This window comes from Eptatretus burgeri, chromosome 6 (assembly GCF_056783735.1).
Source record: "Eptatretus burgeri isolate ZD-2024b chromosome 6, Ebu_testis_v1, whole genome shotgun sequence".
Classification (NCBI taxonomy): Eukaryota; Metazoa; Chordata; class Myxini; order Myxiniformes; family Myxinidae; genus Eptatretus; species Eptatretus burgeri.
Window position 1 is genome coordinate 102,173,899 of NC_140966.1, and position 15,400 is coordinate 102,189,298.

General features: G+C 45.3%; 1 protein-coding gene across 2 annotated transcripts in view; it reads left to right on the forward strand.

The window, feature by feature from the left end:
- LOC147025479 (carbohydrate sulfotransferase 14-like) overlaps positions 1-15,400 on the forward strand; it is a 41,717-nt gene that overhangs the window by 21,918 nt on the left and 4,399 nt on the right. For both annotated transcript variants that reach the window (XM_085886498.1, XM_085886499.1), the window contains one exon: positions 11,938-12,142. In XM_085886498.1, coding sequence (XP_085742624.1) covers positions 11,938-12,142 — 205 coding nt within the window. The remainder of the gene's footprint in view (positions 1-11,937; positions 12,143-15,400) is intronic.

The window sequence follows — 15,400 nt, forward strand, 5'->3', positions numbered from 1 at the left end:
TTCTGCTCTCCCATCAATGGATGGAGGTCCTCAATGCCAGACAGGAAATCCGAGCCATATCCCTGGACATATCACGTGCTTTTGACAGTCTGGCACCCTGCACTACTCACCAAACTCTCTTCCCATGGTATTCAAGGCCATCTCCACTCATGGCTCGCAGACTTCCTCTCCTGTCGCAGTCAACGTGTGGCCCAAAATGGAGTTTTCTCATCCCCTCTTCCTGAACAGGCTGGAGTTTCTCAAAGCAGAGTTCTGGGCCCTGTTCTTTTTCTGGTTTTCATCAATGTCTCTCTGACTCTCTGGAAAATCCTCTATTTCTCTTTGCCGATGACTCCACCCTCTGCCGTACCATCTGTCATCCCTCAGACCGGCAAGCAGCAGCTTCTTCGCTCACTGCAGATCTGGATAAAATCACAAACTGGTCCAACACGTGGAACATGTCTTTCAATCCAGACAAATCTCACACTCTCACTATGTCTCTTCGAAAGGACCGTTTAGAAAACCCCCCCATCCACAATCCTCTGGAAGAAGTCTTTTCTTTCAAGCTTCTGGGTCTCACTATCTGCCATGACCTTTCCTGGGAAAGTCACATTTCCAACCTCGCCTCCAAAGCCAGTCGCCGACTGGGAATTCTCCGTCGTGCAAAGTCCTTCCTCGGCCCTCTTGAGCTCCTGACCACTTACAAAGGTTTTGTCCATAGCCTGATGGAGTACTGCTCTCCCCTCTGGGCTGGTGCTCCTGCCTCCCACCTTTCTCGGCTTCACGCTGTCGAAACCAGGGCATTTAAGATCATCGGCATCTCCCGCAATGAAGCTGAGTCTTTGGGCCTCTCACTCAATCACCGCAGGTTGGTCGGTGGTCTTTCTGTCTTCTACCGACTCCTCTCCAGCCTTGCCCCCCCTGCTCTCTCTGCGATTTGTCCCCACCACATTTCTACAGGGCGCTCAAGGTCCGCCAACAACCCCCTTCTGGTAAAACTACCAAAATCACGAATCACTGCTCATCTTCACTCTTTCATTCCTCTTTTTTCCCGCCTTTGGAATAAACTTCCTCACTCTATTCTTTCCCATTCTTCCCTCCAGGCTTTCAAAACAGCTGTTCACCACCACCTCTTATCTTCCCCCATCCAAATCCTCGATCTTTTCTACCCCCGATAATCCACCCAAGCCCACTTCCTTCAATTCCCCTGCTTTCCTTCCTGAAAGTCCCTGTAATGTCCATCTTCTCTTCGCCATGTTCCCCGTCCCATCCCCATCCCTCTCCCTTCCACAGTTCACCTCATGTGTCTGTTCCCCACTGTTTTGTCCCTTCCACTCCCACCCCTCTTGTCTCATGCCCCCTTGCTGTGAGTTGTGTGTTAGCTCTCATTCGAGCCTCGACAAGGTATACAAAAAAAAAAAAAAAATGCCGAGTCGATGAATCCTTGGTGCTTGTATAGTAATACAAACCAAGATGGTTTCGTGCTGCAGCAACGGCCAAAATACCCAAAAGAAATTTTCCAGAAATTGGATGAGGTTTGTCTGAAATACCTGCACGTGGATCGGGCCTACAAAATGTTCACTTTTGTGCTTGGAACATTTTACAGAGAACTGTTGTGAAACAACAGAGATGGCTAGATATTGTGGTCATCTGCCACGATGGAGAGAGTGTGCCATCCCTACGATTAAGAAGAAACAGCCATCACTTGAAACTGTAACATGATCACTACCCAGATACCAGTGCATGTACACAGATGATTTGAGCTGTGAATCAAACACCTGTTACCATTTCCCAGCAGTTTCCGCAAGAGCACCTGAAAATAATTATCTATTATCAATCCAGATTTCTCCAAATAAAATGAACCACCAACTATTTATAGTGGAGAGAAGAATGTATCCTCCTTGAGGATTTGACCTCGGACACTTTCAGTGTCTGCCCCACAATCCTGCCTCAACCATCACCTCAACAATACCAACCACCATCCCACACCCCTTCTCCACCACAGCACCACTTTCCCTCCACTGAGGCGGGACATCGACATCTCACGGACACGACAGTGGGACATGGCACGGACACAAATGGCATCCGGGGAAAGTATGAAACGGACGATCCCATAACGTACAAGACACCTGATCAGCCTGCACTGGTGGGACAAAGCATTCTTTGCCCGCAGTGTCCGAGTGTGCTGGGCGATGATGGTTATTTCTGCTTGAGTAACATTTAAACTGATCTATCAATTAATACAAAAACCCTCCCTCATAAACAGTCAATTGAACGAAAAGCAAAGCCTACCGAGCTGGAGATAGCATGCGACCAGTGTTTTGATCTTTTCTAAATTGCTCACATGAGGCTCAAAACAATGCGGTTCCACAATTCCCCCAAAAAGCGTTTCCATCACTAATTTTGTCTCCATTAGTTTCTTGAAAATACCACTGATCAGTTTCAACGCACTGAGAACCTTCAGAGTTGCCAATGACGGTGGAATCGGTATCGGAATCCCAGCTTGACATGCATTGTTCTCCATGTAAAGCCGCTGTTTGGATCAAGGTGGTTTCAGTTCAATGTGTGACGTCACTGGCAAAATCAAAAATCAGCATAAGAAACTCGATACTCTATTCCCTTCAAATTAGACCGTGATTAATGATTCTCAATGTTTTTCAAAAAAATAAAAAAATTGTTTGGATTCCCCTTGAAAGGTGTATAAATAAATTAATTCCAGGTTTTCTTGCCACTGTACCCAGTGTCTATCGCATCACCCTATCTAACGCATTACATTAGTTCTTCATGCCTGTTGTTTGTGTCCTTTAATGTTGTAAGTTTACTGTTTGAAATGACTTTCAATTTTGTTTGACTGCCAGGCAGGCAAACGGAGTAATAAATATTATCTCCCTCCTCTTGACTCATGTGCAATCGGGATGAATTCAGAGCCGAAGTACTGTAAAGCAGAAAACTTGTCTTCCTGTTCACGTTCGGATTTGTGTTCAAAATATGACATTAAATTTAAATAAGTTTGTCCTCGATCATAAATAAGCGGATAAGACGGACGGACATGAACCGATTGCCTAACCACCCTCTTCGCTTCGCGTTCACGGGGTAAAAGTGTCAGACATTTGTACAAATGTCCTTTAACTTGATGTTTATACAGGGTTTTAACAGTGTTTAGTACATAGCCGCCACATCAACCTCTGACCACAACCGCCACTGCAGCTGGCGTGGAGACTGAGCATGCAGGAGAATGACCGCACTTAAAGGTCCCATTAGTTATGGAATTTTAGCAAATTGTATTGACCATCTTGTGAAAAAATTGCTTACCAAAAAATTTCTTCACTCACGTATTCATCTTGGTGTCTACTAACACCGATTAATTAGTGCAAACCCAAATCCTTGTGGGAAATTCTGGGGAGCCAATCAAAGTTCCAGTGCTCAGAGGGCCTGCGCGAAAAATAATCGGAAAAATTAACTTTTGCCAATATTGACTTGTGGGATGTCTAACTAGGGGTTTTTTGGGGTGCTGAATTGATTCCAACCATTGTTTTTGAGAAAAAAAACACTCCTTGATCATATAAAATGTATTTTATTGACATTTTCAACAGAACTGTGCTCAATGGAAATGTTGCTTCGTCAGCTTTTACAACCTTATTCATCAAACTCCCCAGTATCTTCCTCACTCCTCATGTCATCCCGCTGGTTTATGTTCAGGCAAGAGTTACCATGACAGATGCCGCAAGCAGAAATACACTTGACTCCTTGCTTTTTACAGCAGCACCTGAGTGAGCTGCAGTCCCCCGCACAGTTGCAGCTGGCAAACATCAGGAGGTAGTCTGGTGCAATGGGGTCTGTAGAAGGGACTGGTGCATATCCTTGCTCAGTGAGTTGCCATCCATAGTCCCGAGCATCCAACGATGGACTTTGCAGCATCAGCCAGTCTCTAGTCTGGAGGTAAGCTCGGAGAGAGTGCTGTGCTGCAGCTCCTGTTGTCGGGGGGAGTTTCTCAGGTTTTATGCTCCCAGTAGCAGCTCGCCTGCTGAAGATGTCGAATCTCAAGTCTTTGGAGGATTTCCCATGGAACATGAGCATGAAAAGATCACAGCCTGCTTTAATGATATCACCTTTCTCAGCTCGGATGTCCATAAACACGTCCATTGCCCTCTCTGCTTCATCAGTCTTGCAGAGCTTGCTTAGCAAAGTTGGTTTGCTAAACCCAAAAATTGCAGACACTGTATCGCAGCCAGAGAAGCTGTGCAAGAAGATGAGCTACCTCCGGTATATCTCTGGGAGGGCCTCCCGGATCTTTCCGACATCGTAAGATGTTTCTTTGGCTGTCGTGAGGAAGATCGGATGGTCTGCAACATGATGAGTCTGCATAACCAGGACGTCTGTGTCCTCAGCCCTCACCTTGACAGGGGACTCTCTTGCCTCATCTCGAGCTGCGCGGACGATGGAGTTGTCGGCATCATCAGAGCATTGCTGTACACTGATTCCATTCCTACTAAATGTCTCATCAAGGAGCAGAACGAGTTGGGCTTTGTTGTTCTTGTTATCAAGGAACTTTTCTCTTGCAGTGATGATTTTGAGATCCAGACGAATCTGAATGTCACAGCATGCATTCTTTGTTCGTCTCAAGTGGTCATGGTCCTTGGTGGAGCTGCCATATCTGTCAAAGACCACCGTTATCCGGAGGCGATGGCTCCCCATGGACTTCACAAACCGGAGGTAGCTCTCGGCAACATCCTTCCAAGTAAGGTTAGCCTCCCACTTGACATTGTGCAGGAGCCACCCACCATCAACCACAAGGCTTGTGCAGGGGGGTTGTTCGACGGGTGCTACACATGCCTTCAGGGACCTTGCTCGGGCAGCCTTGTCTGGCTTTCGCAACTTTTGATTTTTGTCAAACAGAGGCATCAGTTTTGGTGTCAACTCAAAGCGCAGAGCTTCTTTGGTCTTGACTTCATGCTCACTGAAGACAATGAGGTAGTTGAATAGCTTCAGTGAGTCAATGACCAGCTTCTCGCCATTGACTTTGGGTCCAGATCTGAGGCTTGCAAGTGAAACCACAGATGAAATACATCAAGCCTGGTTCAGTCACATCCTTGTCCATACTGTCCTAAAAAATAAGACTTTTTTTTGTAAACAACAGACAGGACATGAAATTTTGACACAAAACAGACAGAACACACATACCGTGAGTGATGTGTTTTAACATTAATAGGTCCACTCTACGTTGAATATATTCAACTTCTATTGAGTCCGGTACACAATATTTTTATAGCTAAAAGCTCTTAGCTAAGGTCAGCTAACACAGAGAATTCTACTGAGCATGAGCACAAGTATAACCAACAATATAGCAGTGGTTTCAAAAATGTTGTATGCTGGTTTCAGCACAATTTGAACAATCTGAATCAATCGAGCCAAATTACCGCAAGACACAGTCTGAGATATCTAAAAATGTATCATATCAATATTTTACGGTCAGGGATTCATTTTTCCTCAAATCTAATGGTTGGAATCAATTCAGCACCCCAAAAAACCCCTAGTTAGACATCCCACAAGTTAATTTTTCCGATTTTTTTTTTTCGCGCAGGCCCTCTGAGCGCCCAGAATTTTCCACAAGGATTTGGGTTTGCACTAATTTATAGGTGTTAGTAGACACCTAGATGAAAACGTTAGTGAAGAAATTTTTTGGTAAGCAAATTTTTCACAGATGGTCAATACAATTTGCTAAAATGCCCTAACTACGTGACACGCAAAACTTTCTGGTTATTTATATATTAACTTGACCTTCCGAGTGAAGAAATCACCCATGTTTAAAAAAAAAAAAATGGGATAATTTGAGCAATATTTCGATCATTTCTGGTGCTTTTCACAACTTGCTATGCCCCGCCCCTAAAAAAAGTTGACTTCAGCGAATCGCAGCGTGACGTCACATACATACAGTAACTCGCCAGAGTGGATCGATTCGAGATCTCTGGAGTCTAGACCAGCATTTCTCAACCTTGTTACCCTTGTGGAACCCTTGAAATAGTTTTCATGTCTCAGGGAACCCCTGCATAAAAATTATTATATACCATTATTAATATCTAGCTCTTTTATATTTTTATCATCGTTCACGTGGTAAATATAATATACATTTTTCGGATACCTGGTTTAAGGAAAAAATGACCCCCTTTTTGTCAAATTTATTGGCAATGAAAAAATGACATACTACTCGTTTATGAGACCTCACACCGAGGTTTTAATTCACAAAATTTTTTTTGTTGTTGTTTGAAAACGTCATTGAAAACACCGATAAATCCGTCGTCCGTCCGACTAGGCCAATAAATCTGACGTGCTGTAGCTTTCTTTTATTATTTTCTTTTCTTCATTGTTTTCTACTGGCGCTACATGACGACAGTAGGAATAAAATAAATAAAAATGCAACAGAGCGTTAGATTTATCGGACTACTCTAGACAATTGTGTCGCAAGGTGTGTTCTGCACACAAGTTTTCATCATATCCGAACAGCGAGATTGCTTCGTTTTATGCGCGGAGAGATACGGCCGATGACATGCGCCGGCCTTGCTTGTGATTAATTCGCCGTGGAGAAACATGTCCGCTAAGCTGCGCTGGTCACGTCACTTCACTAAAATATTTCTGATATCGAGCAGTATGCAAGTCGAATTTACATTATTGAATTACGAATAGGATTTAGTCTAACCAGTTGTTATTGCCAAGTCTTCCTTCGATGTCCTCCCGATCATCATGAACTCCAGGAATTTCATCGCCATTTTTCTCTGCTTGTCCTGCTTCGGGCTCGAACTGGTAAGGCCGTACTTCATTTCCAGCTGCCTGAACTTCACTTCCCGCGACTATGTTATCCCACAATTCTCCATGTGATTCAGACCAAAATCCTTCATTTCTCTCACACTCACCGTCGTTACCAGACAAATGAAAGTCCATGTCATCCATTATTCAAAACCAAATGTTCGATTTTTTTTTAAAGCAGAAATGAACGAAACGATTGAGTCGACCAATCTAATGTGGAAACACAAAGGAAGCCAGTAGAATCACGTAGACCACCAACCCGAGTAATTTACGTGCAGCTTTTGTAATCCTGTAGTTGACGTCATGTGGGTTACGCCCCTTTCAGGAGAATTTTTAGGGCCGTTCCCGAAGAGGTTTGTTTTTTTTAATTTTACATTTTACAGAATGAGTATTGTGAAAAAACATTGTCAGATCTGAAATCACGATGAAAAACTCCTATGGGACATATATAGGACATGTGTGTGTATATGTGTATATATATATATATATATATATATATATATATATATATATATATATATATATATATATATATATATATATATATATATATATATGAAATTTCAGTACTTTTGCGTGTCATGGGACCTTTAAGACAATGTGATTGCAAAGCTCACCCGAATGCGCTTGCACCCAAAACGAGGTCGAAACAACATCGGTTTTTAATGAAGTTTATGTACATAATTTAATTCCTCCAGGTTTATCCATTAAACCGAAAAAGTCTGTGCGGGAAAGAAATGCAGAAACTCACTTGCACACGCAGGCCAGAGGAAAGAAATAAACGATTTACCATAATAAGGACACAAGACCACAACAACAGGAATCCCGGACAAGACCATGAATAGATCATCACGACCTTGTTGTACGATCCTTCAGGCGATCTTGTTCCAAGCATGCAACACGTTCTTCCAACACATACCTTTATTTGGGTCGTGTGTAGGCAAAAGAAATTTTACCTCCTCTTGTTCACCCGCTTACACTAATGAGGGATTTGCTAAAAAAAAAAAAAAGAAGAAATCAAATAAAGAATATAGATTCATTAATTAGCTTCTCTTGTTCACCACCTATGCTCCCCGGAACTTCGACGCAAGAGGCCAGACTTGGAGCGGACGCTGCAAACATCAAAATTCAAAACACATCTGTTGCATACAGTAATGATTGTCCTTGTAAACGGTAATGGTTTAATCACAGCTTTTATTCGCAAGTCATCACGGCACGGCCTTTTTACCTCAAATGCCATCTCTCTTTAAGCATCGCCCACGTGGACAAAACCAACTGTCACTTCTGTTTCCGATAACGTCACTGCCATTTTCCAAACGTGTAAATTCTAAACGTAACATCGCCGCCATGTAAATCACACGGTGGAATGTAAAACATCCCCTGCTGTGCAATTCAAAATTTTAATTCAAAACACCTCACTGCACTGTAAAACATGGGGACAGGAACTCTGCACTGTAAATTGTGGAAACTTGTAATACCCTTCCCCACCTGGAGGAACACTGTACTGTAAATTGTGGAAACTTGTAATACCCTTCCCCACCTGGAGGAACACTGTACTGTAAATTGAGGAAACTTGTAATACCCTTCCCCACCTGGAGGAACACTGTACTGTAAATTGTGGAAACTTGTAATACCCTTCCCCACCTGGAGGAACACTGTACTGTAAATTGTGGAAACTTGTAATACCCTTCCCCACCTGGAGGAACACTGCACTGTAAATTGTGGAAACTTGTAATACCCTTCCCCACCTGGAGGAACACTGTACTGTAAATTGAGGAAACTTGTAATACCCTTCCCCACCTGGAGGAACACTGTACTGTAAATTGAGGAAACTTGTAATACCCTTCCCCACCTGGAGGAACACTGTACTGTAAATTGTGGAAACTTGTAATACCCTTCCCCACCTGGAGGAACACTGTACTGTAAATTGAGGAAACTTGTAATACCCTTCCCCACCTGGAGGAACACTGTACTGTAAATTGAGGAAACTTGTAATGCCCTTCCCCACCTGGAGGAACACTGTACTGTAAATTGTGGAAACTTGTAATACCCTTCCCCACCTGGAGGAACACTGTACTGTAAATTGAGGAAACTTGTAATACCCTTCCCCACCTGGAGGAACACTGTACTGTAAATTGTGGAAACTTGTAATACCCTTCCCCACCTGGAGGAACACTGTACTGTAAATTGTGGAAACTTGTAATACCCTTCCCCACCTGGAGGAACACTGTACTGTAAATTGTGGAAACTTGTAATACCCTCCCCCACCTGGAGGAACACTGTACTGTAAATTGAGGAAACTTGTATTACCCTTCCCCACCTGGAGGAACACTACTGTAAATTGTGGAAACTTGTAATACCCTTCCCCACCTGGAGGAACACTGTACTGTAAATTGAAGAAACTTGTAATACCCTCCCCCACCTGGAGGTGGTTTCTCCATGATACACATTTACATGTAGAATTTGCTTCCCCTCATTTCCCTCACCTCCCTCCCCCCCCCCCCAAGACCACTGGCAAATATTTTTTTTTAAAAGCACCCCTATACAATAATTGGGGTCTTGCTGATCCTATGTAGCAAGTCTGAATGTAATTGGCCCAGAACTGTAGGAGTAGTAGCATGACAAAAACACAAAAACCGGTCCATGAATTGTTGTAAAGATACTTAAACAGAGGAAGGAACGAAACCCCATGAGGACCCACACACAACAACCATCCACACAAAAATAATAAGGCGATTATGAGGATGGCAGGCAGGCAGGAAAGTGCCTACTTTCAATGGGAGCATGTCCTAGCCTGCTTGTGAAGGCAGGCCGTGTCGCCAGCCTCATCCAGCAGTCAGGACTCCAGTAGATTGACTCTCCTCATGACAGAGAGCCTGCCCTCTTGTTCACTCCCCTCACCCCTGAGCCATCACGTCTCGTCGCTCTCAACCAACCATGAGTCGCCAGCGCCTAGTGACAGCGTCGTGGCCCAAACAATGCCAATCACTGTTGCCTGTTGAGCAGCAAGATCCAATAGCGCATTGCCAATCACATGGCCGTGTTTGAGAGCCAGAGCCTCTTCCTCTTCCCCAGAGCATGAGGTGAGGGGTTGGATAGGCATGCTGTAGCGGGGATGATTAGACGCCCAAAGTGTTTCTGTCTCATCTGGTTTGGCACAAAAGACCAGTGATGGGACGTTCTTAACCTTCTTCAGGCACTAGTAGTTACCACACCGTCTCCCAGTGGTACACAAAGAGTGGTTGACTTACCCCTATCCACAAACCCAATACAAGGTTCAATAAGTCCTATAACCTCTGTGAACACAAACTGGGATCTTTGCATTAATTCTAAAAATCGACTCCCCTGCAACCTCCAAACCACCCCCTCCCCACCACCACCCTCCCTCAAATGTAACACGAGTATGACTAAACCGAAGGGGTTTTACAGTGCATTTATTTCATAACAGCACGGCACTGATCCGAGCCTTTGCAAACGATTAATAGCAATTTAACATTAAACAATGCTATTTGAATATAAAATTGCACTTTAGCTATGCTGTTGAACCCCAATTTCAGTTTTTGATTTCCATAGTTGAAGTTTCCAGATTCTCCACAACACTTTGTTAATTGCAAACTATAAAAGATGAATAAAGGATCCTCTTGCGTTGAACAATAAAGATGAACAATCGATGGAATCAACAGGATGTTGATTGAGGTACGTGAACGACTGTGGGAAAGATGGAGAACCTGACATTTCACGTGTAAACCCTTCGCAGGAGCAGAAGAGAAAAGTCCAATAAACTAGCTACTGATTCTATCCATCGTTCCACCCTTTCCGCCAATGCAGTTCAACACGTCTTCACGAGTAAGATTAGTTCTTTATTCCTCTTACAATACAGCATTTTTCCTCTTGTATGCTAACGTGTGAACATAATACGTCTATCACTCCATTATTTTGGCCGTTACAGTACGACCTCATAATGTGTCTTTTGGCATAATTCTGTGACTGTTTTATTGAAACATCCTTTGCCGTTCCATATTGAATGTCTTTGGTTCTACATGTAAACAATTTAAACATTAGTTGAGGTTACTTACTCATCTCATGTACATATGGTTCAAGTAGGTACTCCAGATATAAGAAGTAAATTTAACATCAATTTATTTTTGTTGAGAACAAAAAAAAACAAAAAAAACCTCCACTGTATGAAGTTGATAAATACAACCTTGAGTTAAAGAGCTTTTCAGAACATACATTGCAATAAATGAAGCCCTGTGTCTTAATTCCTTGATAGCTTGTTCTCCAAGGTTTACAAGTAAATGTGAGACTTCAAGCAAGTTGAAGTAATACTACATTGACTTGAGACTTGATGTGAGATTGCTCAGGTGACTTGTTGACATCTCTGTCCCCTCCTAAAACCTGCTTGTTCCCATACCTGGTTGCTGTCAGAAGTGATTTCCATTTTGCTGGTGAAGACTCAGAGTGTGTAGGTATCTGAGTAGGTTGTCAGGTCCTGGTGCCCTACAGTCCTCTGTTCATGCTTTTCAATGTTCCTTTCTCTTCCCAACTTGTTTCTTCTGGGAAGTGGCATAATGGTGAGAGTGTCCGCTCTGAATCTGTGAGGTTGGCGGTTTGAATCCCGGCTGAGTCGTACGAAAGACTAAAAATGATACATGGTGCTTCTTCGCTTGACTCTCAGAATTTAAAGGATAGAGCAAGAAGAATACAAAAGAATCTGCCATCCATGGGAAGGAGGAAACTTTCTTGATTTTCTGCCTAGTACAGAGAGAAAAGCGATGTCATAAAGATGATATCGCTGGTACCCAGAGTGCTCTGGGAAATGATGTCACTTCCCCCAATCTCAGCAGTTATGTTGTTTCGTGTATTTGTCGGCATTTGTGTGTGATTTGTGTCGCAGCTCCTCCACAAGCCTGAGAGCCTGTAAAAATATATAATGAAATTGCTTCAAGTTGTTTGCGGTCGCACTTCTCTAATTTGCAAACAGCAGTAAAGTCATTCATGCAATTATTCCATTCATCGAAGTATTAGGTCTTTATTTCTCATTTCCTGATAGTTTAATTATTTTGAATTGTGTATCATACTTGGCTGCAAATGCACCTTTTTGCAGAGACGAGCAAAATTATCATCTTCATTGCCATCTGTTGTGCTGTCCTTCAGGCCGATCAAGTCCACCATCTTCGCGTCATGGAGGAAGAGTGTCAGAAACATTCGGGCACCGGTGATATCGGGCGGTCCATGCAGGAGCTTAGTCCAGGAAGGAGACAGCTGTTGTTTCGCCACTTGCTGGTGAACGATCGTTACGGATTCCTCTACTGCTACGTACCCAAAGTGGCTTGCTCCAACTGGAAGCGTGTTATAAAAGGTGTGTTTGAATTTACAGGAAAATCTTGCTTCATGTTGTTACTTTTCCTTAACTTTTCAAAATGCAAAAGCCTTTTATTCTGAAATATTATCAAAAGCATTTTCAAATCCTGCACTTGAGCAGTGCATAATATTTGTCACATTCAAAATGAATTCACCTTTTGTACAGATATTGAGCCTCATGAAAGACCAGAACGACGTGGGGGAAACGGATCAAAAGACAAATTGGGGGCAAAGGAGAAACACTGTGACGACTACACACGGATGCACCACATCACAAAGACAGGGTTTATAGAAGGGTGAGAACGGGGTCTCAGAGGGTGTAATAAAGCTTGGTAGTGGAAATGGGAAACACCTTGAGGTGCCAGTGGATAACGGGTGTGGAATCGTAGATTTGTGAACTCGAGACAACAGACAGGAAGACTGAAACAGAGGCGAGAACGGAGGGAGTATGGAAGCATGCTGGTGAGCGTTGAGTTTAGACTTGAGACCCACACTTGGGGAAGATAATGAGGAAAAGGGTTCTGTTAAAAAAAAAAAAAACTGTGTTACCTGGAGATGCAGAGGCTGGGTGGAGAGGTTAGTGGGCCGCAGGAGCAATACAAGGATAGAGCAGGTAAAATAAATATACATACAAAACTACAAGGCATTTTGTATTCATTCAAAGGATCTGAAGTTCATTTTCATCTGTTTGAATTAAAACCTCTTGGAGAACTTCTTGTAATTTTGATATCTATATATATATATATATTGTTGTAGATTTCCGCCCTTCCGGCGTGCGGACCCACCGCCTTTAGCCCAATTGCGGCCGCGCGCGCCCACCGAACGTGGCAATCTAGTCGCAGCATCCAGATCAACGCCAAAACCCAGCTACGGGTGTTTTTAACACACCATAAACCAGTCAACTCTTCTGTCCACGCGCTACAGGGTCGATCGCCAAATTGTCGATGTACCTAATTATTCGCGCGGACAGAAATGCCAGGAGTTTATACCTCGACGGGACCTGCAGAAAACGAGCCGCTTAAACAGCTCGTTCCGTATGCAATTGCCGAGCGGTTTTGTATCGCCAAGTCCCATCGGACCAGATGTACATTTTATCGGCTTATCAGCCAGCTAATATTCGGAACGCATCATGGCAGTCAATGGCAGAAAGTGACACAACGAGCAGGTCAACATTAAAAAATGGGGACATTTATTTTAAATGCACATATGCAATGAATGGGGGAATGGGACAGGACACGAGCAAAAACCTACAGCCGATGTCTATTGTCATGTACACAATCATGCACTTAATCAGTTCTACTTCGGTCGACAAGGTGCCATAGACTTTCATCCAAAACCCCAGAAGGAAAGAACCGGGCTCGTGAGCCTTTTATAATTGCTCGGAGCCGGGATGACCGAAGGGGCTCCGAGAGACCGAGCGGGATACCTGGCCACCCTCGTGGTGACACGCTGGATCCTGGTTCGGCGACCCTCGGTGTCTGTGCCTGGACCCCCGAGCTCCGACTGGCTCCCTTGGTCATCCGGCCTCCACTGTGGCCTGGTCTAGCCGACGACGCGCTGGAGGAGTGAATGGGTCTCGACTCAGGCCTCCTGGTTGCGCCGGCGAACCCCCAGCAAACCAACTGCCCGAACTCCGAACCCACCGCCAACCGCAAGCCACGAAGTCCAGCGCCTAACTCAAGCGCTCTCCCCAACTCTCCGGACTCCAACACTCGACTCCAGACTCTCTCCAATGGCCCAGCCCAAGTCCAACTCTCTTCTCGGCGTTCGAGCACAGCTCTATATCGGGTCTGGGGGTGCTCGCTCTTTTACCTTCGACCCTTCACCCCCGGCTGGCTCCGCCCCTCTCACTTTCGATTGGCCAGCTGTTTCAGAGGGTAACGCCGTTTTGATCCGATCTTGCTGTCAAACGCGGCCGTGTTAGAGATCATCGTCAAAACGCGGCCGTGTTAGAGATCACCGTGAAAACGCGGCCGTGTTTGAGATCACCATCAAAACGTAGCCGTGTTAGAGATCACTGTCAAAACGTGGCTGTGTCAGAGATCACTGTCAAAACGCGGCCGTGTTTGAGATCACCGTCAAAACGCGGCCGTGTTAGAGATCACCGGCAAAACGCGGCCGTGTTGGAGATCACCGGCAAAACGCGGCCGTGTTGGAGATCACCGACAAAACGCGGCCGTGTTGGAGATCACCGTCAAAACGCGGCCGTGTTGGAGATCACCGTCAAAACGCGGCCGTGTTGGAGATCACCGTCAAAACGCGGCCGTGTTGGAGATCACCGTCAAAACGCGGCCGTGTTGGAGATCACCGTCAAAACGCGGCCGTGTTGGAGATCACCGTCAAAACGCGGCCGTGTTAGAAATCACCGTCAAAACGCGGCCGTGTTGGAGATCACCGGCAAAACGCGGCCGTGTTGGAGATCACCGGCAAAACGCGGCCGTGTTGGAGATCACCGTCAAAACGCGGCCGTGTTGGAGATCACCGTCAAAACGCGGCCGTGTTGGAGATCACCGTCAAAACGCGGCCGTGTTGGAGATCACCGTCAAAACGCGGCCGTGTTGGAGATCACCGTCAAAACGCGGCCGTGTTGGAGATCACCGTCAAAACGCGGCCGTGTTGGAGATCACCGTCAAAACGCGGCCGTGTTGGAGATCACCGTCAAAACGCGGCCGTGTTGGAGATCACCGTCAAAACGCGGCCGTGTTGGAGATCACCGTCAAAACGCGGCCGTGTTGGAGATCACCGTCAAAACGCGGCCGTGTTGGAGATCACCGTCAAAACGCGGCCGTGTTAGAGATCACCGTCAAAACGCGGCCGTGTTAGAGATCACCGTCAAAACGCGGCCGTGTTAGAGATCACCGGCAAAACGCGGCCGTGTTAGAGATCACCGGCAAAACGCGGCCGTGTTAGAGATCACCGGCAAAACGCGGCCGTGTTAGAGATCACCGGCAAAACGCGGCCGTGTTAGAGATCACCGTCAAAACGCGGCCGTGTTAGAGATCACCGGCAAAACGCGGCCGTGTTAGAGATCACCGGCAAAACGCGGCCGTGTTAGAGATCACCGGCAAAACGCGGCCGTGTTAGAGATCACCGGCAAAACGCGGCCGTGTTAGAGATCACCGGCAAAACGCGGCCGTGTTAGAGATCACCGGCAAAACGCGGCCGTGTTCGAGATCACCGGCAAAACGCGGCCGTGTTCGAGATCACCGGCAAAACGCGGCCGTGTTCGAGATCACCGGCAAAACGCGGCCGTGTT